A 10,746-nucleotide genomic window follows, 5' to 3' on the forward strand; every position below is an offset into this window, starting at 1 on the left:
TCTCACTAGATCTTTTCCTGGCTTCTTATCATCCTCACTGAAAGCTGTCAGCCTAGGCATTTCAGATCCTAAACTGTAGTTTCTTTTTCTCTCTGACTACAGTTTTGTTCTGATTTAACTCAAAGCTGGATCTCATTACTTCAAAGCATGTCTGAAGTATCTGCAGGGCTCCTGTTGTTCCCTTCGCACTGAGAGTCTCTTGGGTTATTTGTTCAAGAATGGTCAGTGTTTGTTTTTATATATATCCTGTAATACATGCATCAAGCAATATATTATACCTGACTCTGATGGGTTTTTAAAAAACTTAGTCTGAGTGAAACATTTATAAGATTTGATTTCTACAGTTGCTGTTGGTTTCATATACCCCTAAAGTCGTAACAGTTGGAGATCTATTTTGATGAACTGTTCTAATTAAAACAGACCAAAATGCTGTTACAGAATCATAAAATGGTTTGGGTTGGAAGAGACCTTAAAGATCATCTTGTTCCAACTCCCCTGCCATGGGTAGGGACACTTTCTACTAGACTAGGTTGCTCAAAACTCCATCCAGCCTGGCCTTGAACACTTCCAGGGATGGGACATCCACAGCTTCTCTGGGCAGCCTCTTCCAGTGCCTCACCACCCAAACAGTAAAAATGTTTTTCCTAATATCCAATCTAAACCAACTGTCTGTTTGAAGCCATTCCCCCTTGTCCTGTTTTATCCCTTGTAAAATGTCCCTCTCCATTGTTCTTTTAGGCTCCTCCAGGCACTGGAATGCCACAACAAGGTCTCCCCTGAACCTTCGCTTCTCCAGGCTGAACAACTCTAACTCTCTTTGCCTTTCCTTGTAGGAGGGTGCTTCATCTCTCTGATCATCTTCTTGGCCTTCATCTGGACTTGCTCCAACAGGTCCACCCAGGACACATTTTGTTTCCTGGGATGAGAGCTCACATGGCTGGGTCATGTTGAGCTTCCCATCAACCATCACCTCCAAGTCCTTCTCCTCAGGGCTGCTGTCAATCCCTTCTCCTCCCTGTGCTTGTGCCCTGACCCAGCTGCAGGACCTTGCATTTGGCCTTGTTGAACTTCATGAGGTTCACACAGCCCCACCTCTCCAGCCTGTCAGGATGGCATCCCTTCCCTCCAGTGTGTCCGCACACCACACAGCTTGGTGTTGTCAGCCAGCTTGCTCAGGGTGCCCTTGATCCCACTGTCCATGTCACCAACAAAAATGTTAAACAGTGCCAGTTCCAATCCCAACCCTTAGGAATGCCACTCCTCACTGGTCTCCATTTGGATATTGAACCATTGACCACAACTATTTTGAGTGTGACCATCAAGCCAGTTCCTTATGCACTGAGTGCTCCATTTGTTAAATCCATGCCACTGCAGTTTAGAGACAAGCATGTTGTGCAAGACTGTGTCAAATGCTTTGCAAAAGTTCAGGTAGATGATGTCTGTGTCTCTTCCCTCATCCACAGGCAATCCTGTAGCCCTGTCAGAGCAGGCCACCAGATATTTCAGGCATGATTTGCCCTTACAGACACCATGTTTGCTGTCACCAATCATGCCCTCATTTTCCATGTGCCCGAGTTCGATAGGAACTTCCCTGGACTGCCATGTCTTCTCAAATATAATTGCTGGTGGCTTAGCCACTCCCTCTGCCAGTTCCCTCAGGACCCGTGGATGCATCTCATCAGGTCCCGTGGCCTTCTGCGCCTCTAGGTGCCTTAGATGGTCTCAAACCTGACTTTCTCCTATGGAGAGCAGTGCTTCATTCTCCTAGTCCCTGCCTTTGCCATCTGCACTCAGGCTGTGTGGCTGGAGCACTTGCTAATGAAGTCTGAGTCAAAATAGTCATTGAGTACCTCAGCCCTCCATGTCCCGGGTAACTGGGTCTTCCGTTTCCTTCTGGAGAGGGTCCACGTTTTCCCTAGTCTTCCTTTACTCAGCAGTGTACTTATAGAAGCTTGTGTTGTTGCCCTTGACGTCTCTGGCCAGATTTAATTCTGTCAGGGTTTTAGCTTTCCCAGCCTGATCTCTGACAATTGTGTGGCCATTCTGAGGATTTGGCTGGAGTTAATCTTAACAATTATCTACATGGAATTAAGAAAAAAATTTATGAATGTGTTCCTGTTGTTACATTTGCTCTCAGTTAATCTGCAGAACTGTTGCCAGGCATAATGAGTGTCATAGATCTTAATGTACAAAGGACATTTAGATAAACCTTACTGGAGCAAATAGTACCAACAACCTTTCAGGAAGGTCTCATTAATTTGCTGATTTTTAAACTAGTTTGCCATCCAGGATTTGAGAAGAAAATAAAGCATTTGGTTCTGTAATTATTTGTGCAACTACACATGCAGTCTCTGCTATCAGCCATCTGCCCTGCAGGCATTACTTGTAGTGCCATTTGGATCATCAGCACAGTGTATGATCCTCTGCATCTTCTGTTTTGTGGCTGGCTTGGTGCTGATACTTGTCATACAAATATCTGTTTCTTGTTTCTGCTTTTTTTTCCCTGTCCTTTTGCTTTATTATTTTTATTCTCTTTAAGGGTCTTCTGCACAGGCAGAGGAGGTGATGCTGTACACCTGGACAGGCATGCTTTTATTTATTATGTGGGTTTTACAGTGAAACACTTTTCCTCTGAAGCTTCGCCTAAAGAACTGCAATTTCCATTTCTTCAGGAGTTCCTGGTGTCTGTACTTTCCTGGTCAGTTCAGTGGTAACTGGGATGTGTCCTGTAAGGGTAGGCTGTTGCCTTCTCTGCCCTGTGAACATGGCATGGGAGAAGTCCAAGAGCTGCTGTTGCTGCTGTTGGCAGTAGAAGGGCAAAATAATATTCAGTGTCCTTGGGCTGCTCCTCAATATCCAGACTTCTGCTTGCTTAGGTGGCCCAGGAGTCACTCATTTTACTGTAAAGACAGCAGCTGCAAGTTTTACTCTAAATCAGGTGACTGAGCAGCTGCTTTAGGGTCAGAAAGCCTTGATGATTCCTGGCATGAGGGGAGCCCTTGCAGTCTTTCAGAGTGATTTGCATCATTTATAAGTCTTTGGTTAGCCTGTGTGCCTGATACAATAACGTTCTCCCAAGTGGTTTCTGGTGTGCTCAGCATATGGCGTTCAGGGGGGAGCAGACCTTGTTTTATGTGGGGTGTGGTGATTTGCAGGTGTTGGCATTTTTGCTGACTTCACTGGGCAGGAACTGGTTGAATTTCACTTGTTTGAAGAACCTAAATGTGTGCTATTCCCCCTGAAGCATGAGTTCAGCCTGCATGTCCCTAACCCCGTTAATGGGCTTTTACAGTAGCATTTCATCAGTGCTGCGGGAAGCTCGTTCCTAAGGGCTTAACAGTGACATTATCTAGAGCAGTTGGGCTTTATGGAACTACAGAGACTTTACAGAGAAGTGTAATTGGGTGAACATGACAGATGGTATCCAGTCAGCCAAGTCCTATCTCTTTACAGGAATTTTATTTTGGAGACTGTAGTGTTCAAATGGCACATTACACCCATTCTTGTTCTTTTGAGTCTGTTCTGCTCTTAAGGATCCCATAACCTGTTTGTCTTGACGCAGCAGCATAGCAGCTTTCTTCACAGCAGGAGTGTATGGAAAAGATCTGAGTGATCTTAAGAGTAGTCTGATATGGTGTAGGTTTTTTTTCTTTCTATCTGGTTTGATCATCCATTGTTTTTGAATTGCAGTTCACAATATGGCAGAAGAAACTCAAGATGAAAATACCACCTCTAATTTTCCATTGCTTCTGGTTCAGTGTCCTAAATGGGAGGAACAATTTCTTATCCAATTCTTCATCTTTTTATAGTGTGAACTGTTTGTCTCAGGAATTTTCCCTGCCTATGTATATTCATTTTGCTTGTGCAAAGGTCCCTGATTTCACATAGAGATTTTGGGTGCTGCTGTTTAGTAATGGGTTATCATAAAGCAACAAAAATAGAAAATGCAAAGGTGACACTTCTTAAACAGCATGTTAAGGTTTAGTGGTAGTATGAGTCTGCTTGTTTGATGAGCTATACTTGGTGCAGTTAGTGCTGGGCTGCAGGGATGTGCTAGGGGAGATTTTGGACCTTTGTCCTGGTAAAAAAGTTATTTTCATGGAAAATGTTCCTTTATGAAGCAGTGTCAGGAAGGAACAAAAGCATTGCCTTGTTCGTCAGGCAGAAACAATAGAGCTGCTTTACTGTGTCAGACTTTTTCTTTTAAAAAAACCCTTAAATAAAATCAGTGACTGCATGCATCTTGCACATTCTAATCAGAAATATTTCTTCTCAATTCTTTTTTCTTGCAATGGCTTCTTGAAGTACAAGCAGTTTGCATGCTCAAAGAGCAAAGGCAAAGTACTTGCTGTGAAAAGTGTTATTTGAATTAAGTCTTTTCAGATTTTACTTAAAATGAAATCAGCCCATGTGGAATTACAGTAAAATGTAGCAAGATGTTGACTTACAGAATCTTCTGCCTTCATCTCAGTAGTAAATTGTGGAACTTCCTGTGATCATGAAGCTTCATCCTTAAAACCTGATTGGTCTTGGGTTTCTCTTGAAATGTTTAAGGAAGAGAGATTATGAAAAGCTTAGAATACTAAAAATTCTTGCATATGTTTTCATCTTTGTTATGACATGGAGCACTGTAGTAAGCCCGACTTACTATAAATTTGAAAATAATGCTATCTAAAGATAATACTTAAGTCTCTGTGGGCGTTAGTCCAGGCAACTGATACGAATCTTTACAATAGGTAGCTGTAGGCTTGACTTCTTAAACCCAGCAGCTAGTAAATTCTAAGGGGTGGATTGTTCGAGTTCTGTATAGAAGGATGGGTTTTCCCTGCATAATTATCTGCAAGGAAATACATACAAGGTGTGATTTGTCAGCTGAATTTGGATGAGACCATTACTGCAGAGCTGAAGGGCTGTTTGCAATATTATACATAGTGTCAAATTGCTTTTTGTTTTAAGTGGGTCAGAGCCATAGCCGAGATGCCAGACAGATGTGTATAATCCTTGATCAAATAGGAGTAAAAATGAATCTTACTGGATTTTCAGGATACTTCAGTGTGCTGAGCAGATTGCTAATATGTATGCATGCTCTTCAATAATTCAATTTTCATGAATTATAAAGTTATATTTCTTTATTAAATCTGACTGAGTTTCATGCTGCTCCTGGGATTTTCTAGCATCACATCAAACATGTAGGCAGAATTGTTCTAACAGCCTCTCTCTCTCTGAGATTATTTCCTGCCATCTTTCAGTCACTGTTTTTCTGCTGTACTGGGCCTTTAGTTTCTGACCATCCCAGTTATTTGGACCTGAGTGCAACAAAACCATGGCCCCTTCCAAAACTGGGCAGGACAAACTGGGTCCTCACCATGTGCACAACCCTTCCACAGGGATGAGCTATTGATTTCTGCTCTTTTGAAAGACCAGGAAGGGCAAAGGCTGTGCTTCTGCTCACACACTTTGTGTTTTCCAAAGAAAGAAAAGGCAGAAATCCAGAACTGGGTTTCAACTCTTGGACCCTGGAGCATCCGACAGAATGCACGGACTGCCAGATGCCGTGGCGAGATGATCTGCCAAATCTTTCTGCAAGGACTCACTGAAGTGTGAGATAAAGGGTCAGTGGCACTTACACACTTCATCTCAGAGCCCTCTGCAGATGTTTTCCAAGGCAGCAAGACTGAGGGCCTGATGGAATTGCTATGGAAACAGAGCTTATATTATTTATTTATTTATTTACTTACTTAGTTATGCACGCATGTATTTAAACCCTGACATCCCTTAATGGCATATCTTGGAAGTCACCCAGTTTCAGAAGACTTTGTCTGTTGGAAATTGGGGAATGTGAAATGTTGGCTGCTGGTCAGCAACTCCAAGGTCCAGTAGTTCTGCAGAAAACAGTGACAAAGTGCAGTCTCAAACTGGAGTGCTCTGTTGTTACAGCAGAATAATATATAAGCTAAATTGAACCCTTGTTGTATTTGGAGTTGCGTAAGTGTTATTAGACATCAAGAAAGGACAGAACTGCAGCTTTTCAGTGATACTGAAATGGAGTAACTATTAAAATTGACAGAGTTAGTGGTCATGAGGGCCTTTTAACATTACCCTGTGAAGGATTCAGAAGAGTGATGTGGCTGGCTGGTGGGAGCAAGGCATTCTCAGTCCAGCAACCTGGAGAGAGAGAGAGGATTGTTGAAGTAACCTTATTCTGCTGAATCTTGGTGTCAGTGAAGAAAGCTGGAGTTCAGTTGTATTTGTGGAATGTTAAATACAAGGCTTGTCATTAATGCATACCTAGAAAACATTGTGGAAAACTACCCCAGAACTGTATAAAATATGAAGTGGGATAATGAAGGAGCTGGAAGCTCCAGATGAGGTTGTCATTTGGTTTTCAAAGCATGCTGCTCTCGGTCTCAGCTTTGATTGCATATATTCAGAAGCTTTAAAAAAAAGTCTTGCAGTAAGAAGGGCAATGTGGAGAGGTGTTTTAGCATTGCAACATCCATAGATTTTGGATGGAGTTTTATTTTTTTTTGGCAGTCCTCTGATTATCTGATAGTTGCTTTGCATTCATGGAATGCTGAATCAATGCAAATCACACCATTCTCTGCCTGGGGTTTGCTGCTTGGTGTTATTTAAACTGCCATGTTTACCATGCTAAGGTTGGGCATTTAAGAGACATGAAGGAGCTGTGCCTGAACCTGAATTTGCCTTGTTGTGGCTTCCCATGCAGGACACAGGACATTTTCCTGCCCCCTTGTTCTGTGCAGTGTGTCATGCCGGGAAATGGATGCTAGGATGGTATATGCATTGCTGCCTCTGCAGATCTTGGGGTCTGTATTAGCATTGTTACACGGTTTGGGCTTTTTTTCCAGCATTGTCTGAAATAAGGAGGATTTGTTCAGGCCATTGAGCCTGAAACTTTACACTTAGGCATCTTTTACTCGATTGTTTGGCTGAAAATCTCCATCAGGGTAGTTTTACTTTCTAGCAGTGCAGCTTAGACTGGTGCAGTTGTAGTGAAACACTCTTCTGCAAACCTGATATTGTATACCAGGGAGGAACGTGTGTCTTCCTTTTATAACTTCTGTAATTTTTAAGATGAAGAATTCTTGGTGCAAAGTAGGACATTTTGATGAGTGGGAGTTTTTTTTTTTTTCTTTAATCTTCTTTGTGGACTCTCTGTAATACATGACTTCTACAAGAGATGGTAATTTCATACCTGAGGTGGTTGAACAGCACAGTTTCAATTCGTGGAACATCAGCCTTTTGTAGCATACAACCGAAGAAAAATTGTAAAAGGCTGATGCTACCAGTAATGCTTAATTATAGGTCTTTCATAATGCTGGCATTGGAAAGGTGGCATTCTGCATGCCTTTATTAGCTGTTCTGTCTAACTCTAATGTTACTGTCTCCTAAAGGCTGTGTTTTAATACATGGCATTCACTTTTTTTTATGAAATTTCCACTGCACTACTGTTGATTTGTATGTAGGTCAGAATCCAGGTCTGTTTGTCCTGGATCTTTTTTTTTTTCTTTTTGATTGTTAAGAGTAATTGTAAGAGAAGGGGCTGACATTTTGTAAAAGTGTATTGTAAGAGAAAATGATTTTTCCTCCTAAGAGGCTATTGTTTTTGTTCTATAGCACTATTTTCCTTGTAGATGACATATTACTCTTTAAAAGATTCAATTATCTGTGTTCAATGTTTAACCATAGTGTTTTTACAATAGAGACCTTTGTTCTGCAGAAAAACAAAGCCCTAGTCAGTAGTTTGATAAAATACTTCGCAAAAATAGCTTTCTGATTTCAATACCAGTCTTTAATATCTAATTAATGAAAATGATTGAATGCACAGGAGCTAATCTGCCAACTAGCAACAATTAGTAGAGAGAAATATGGCACTGAGCAGTGCTGTTTATCTTGCCAGCCTCGAAGCACTGAAGTGTGTGGCAATAAGTGTGACTTTTCAGATATTCAGGAATAAATTATGGTTTTCAGTGTGCGAAAGATTAGGCGGGTAGTTTTCCTAACATAATTTTAAATACTGCTGAGTTGCTAAGCAGTTCACTTACACTCCTCCCTTTTTCCAGGCTTTATATGCAAATTTTCAATTTCAGTGCTGTATACATTGATGTTTTGCCTTAGAAGAGAATGGAAAGGAAACCAAGCTGTAGACAGTGGATTTTGCATTTCTTTGTGAACTGCCTGAATATATATTTTTTGTTGAAGTTTATGTGAGCCAGAGTTTTTCGATTTTTCATGGACTGCATTTAAATCCCCTGGGGCCAAGTTTTTCAGTTTAGGGCAGGCAAATTTCCATGGAACATAGTGGGAGTTTTGTATGGGTAACTCCTGTGAGAGTTTCCTCCACTGGGTGCTGTTAGGTGTTGTTTTGAGTGATAAATTATGTACTCTTTGTCTTTGCAGTGTTCTGGATGATGAGGGGAGCAGCCTGCGTCAGCAGAAGCTTGACAGACAGGTAAGATCATGGAGGAAGACCTTCTTGCTCCCTAAAGTCTGAGTCCTGGAGTAATGAAAACACTGATAATTGACAGAAAATTGCATCCTTTGTTTGGGGGATGCAAAGTAGAGATCTGTGGAGGCTGAACTTAACTCAGAAGTCTGGCTTCCATTAAAATTTGTCTTCTGACTGTGGTTTGAGGGATTCCCACTGCCTTGGACTCGTTTTAAGCTGATGTACAATGTATTTGTTACCCCACTGATGGAACAGTCACACCAGCCAACAGAGGTTAACCACAAAGTTTTTGTTCAGTGGATTTAGCCCTTGTTGCTGTAACCTAGTGGCACTGTGTGCTGTGTTGCCTATTTTCTGACTGTATTCCTACATGACTTGTACAAGGGAGTCAGAACCTCTTGCATGAAATCTGAGGGAATTGTGTCATCAAGTTTTAATGGAAGTTGAGGTTTCTGCTTTTACTTTGATTTCTGTGGTCCCCTTCTCAAAAAATGTCATTTTTATAGTTAAACCTTGTGAGTTTAATTTTATCCTTTTCTATTCCCACTATTTCATCAGCTTGCATGTTTACCAGCATCTCATTTTCAAATTCAAGTACTTTCTATTTATGCCATAATCCTGTACTTAATTCTGATTATGTTGGAGTCATGTTGAGGTGTTAACACAACTTATGGAGCTGAAAGAATTCACCTCCATTTTTATTCTTCAGTTTCATTGCATCTCCTTTCTAGAAGCTAAAATATCGCTGTACAGAAGCAAGGAAATGGTAAGGTAAAGGATAAGTAAAATTAACAGTTCAGTTCTCCGAGGTTGAAGAAGAGGGCTCAAATAAGGTCCCTATGGATGCCGAAGGTTTTGGTTTTCAGCAGGTCTAGCTAAGAAATTTAAGTGTTTAATTAAAGTTCACCTATTATAGCTGTTAAATTAGGCTCATGTCCAGTATTATCACTCGATTCTAGTTTGCAATTACCTGCTTTTAATTTACAGAAACTGAAATTGGCATCTCTGCCTCATGCCCTTGCTTACCCTCCCATTGCTTCACAGCCAGTTTTCTCACACTGTTGTTTTCCCAAAGGTTATTTCCAAGCAAGCTCTGACAGCTGGTAGGCTGCTCAGAACAATGTATTTTAATTATTTGCTGTTTTCAGCAGAAGGTGTTTCAGCAGTGGGTTGGTTGTGGCTTTTTGGAAAGATTTCATATAACCCGACATCCCAATATCCAGCTTGCCAACTGCTGGGGAAGGTGTAAAGTTGACCAGTGTTTTCCATCGTAGTTTGCTGCTGTTTGGAGGTCAGTAACAGATGCTTTTCTCTGTGTTTTCTCCAGAGAGCACTGCTAGAACAGAAGCAGAAAAAGAAGCGCCAGGAGCCACTGATGGTTCAGTCCAACGTGGACAGTCGGGCACGGACGCGCCGGACGAAACATTCGGAGGAGCAGGCCCCGCTGGTTGAATCCTATCTCAACAGCAACAGCAGCACCATATATCATGGTACAGAGTGTCACCTCTTGCAGGTGTATTTGCTGAGAGTCCTAGTGTGGTGCTCTCCCCGTTCATTTTATGCTCATGAGAACAAAGGCTCTCGTTTTGCATATTTTAGTAAATAATTGATATCCTTTATTTGTGTTTGGGGATAACACCATCAGAACTTGCGATTGTAGCCTAACAGGAGGGAGCAAGGTAACTAGCTGTCATTTCAGTGCTGAACTGGGAAAGAGACAGCTTGTCCCTTCTGCCATGACTATTTAAGTGCCTTCAACCTTGGCTCCTACTAACTAAAGCTGATGGGTTCCACTCTATATATTCCTCTGCATGTAATTTTGCTTAAGCCTGACAGTGGTAATGACAAATTTCAAACCTATTAGCTAAATTCAGCTAGGACTGAATATAATAATTTCAAAGATACTGTGCTTCTGCAAAGTCCATTAAAACAGGTAGAGAAGAACATTTCAAATTTGTACGATGTCTCCACTTTCTTATTAAAGATTACAGGATCCAGTAGGGACAGAGACACTTCAGGTGTCACACCCACAGGAGAAAAAAAATTATAATTCCATTTCTTTTCAAAGACCTTAATAATATTGTCAGAAATAAATCCTAAGGAAAGCAGGCATTATTTAGTTCTGTCCTCATATGGCCCATGCTTTTTGACCCCCTAAAGATGGTATGTGCATACTTTTCCTTAGGATTTCCTAAGGGGCAGCTTGGGTAATCCTTGTCCAAAATTTGACTCTTGTAGATATTATTCCAGGTTGATAACACCTCCAAGATATATAG

At 41.3% G+C, this 10,746-nt stretch overlaps 1 protein-coding gene across 1 annotated transcript; it reads left to right on the forward strand.

The window, feature by feature from the left end:
- Positions 1–8,320: 8,320 nt before the first annotated feature.
- LOC121673134 (tubby protein homolog) lies at positions 8,321–10,091 on the forward strand. The gene is made up of 2 exons (XM_042046205.1): positions 8,321–8,473; positions 9,798–10,091. The coding sequence occupies exons 1-2, from the start codon at positions 8,336–8,338 to the stop codon at positions 10,074–10,076; spliced, it is 417 nt and encodes a 138-aa protein (XP_041902139.1). The 5' UTR covers positions 8,321–8,335; the 3' UTR covers positions 10,077–10,091.
- Positions 10,092–10,746: the final 655 nt, after the last annotated feature.

The sequence above is a fragment of the Corvus kubaryi genome, unplaced genomic scaffold (genome assembly GCF_017639235.1).
Source record: "Corvus kubaryi isolate FWS band 111438036 unplaced genomic scaffold, C.kubaryi_AGA036_p1.0 65235, whole genome shotgun sequence".
Taxonomy (NCBI): Eukaryota; Metazoa; Chordata; class Aves; order Passeriformes; family Corvidae; genus Corvus; species Corvus kubaryi.

What these genes read in the sequence shown, in the direction of transcription:
- LOC121673134 (XM_042046205.1), top strand. Translation starts at nt 8,336, where the DNA reads ATGGGTAACTCCTGTGAGAGTTTCCTCCACTGGGTGCTGTTAGGTGTT. An exon ending in AGCAGAAGCTTGACAGACAG is followed by an intron (nt 8,474 to 9,797) that starts GTAAGATCATGG and finishes TGTTTTCTCCAG; the next exon opens with AGAGCACTGCTAGAACAGAA.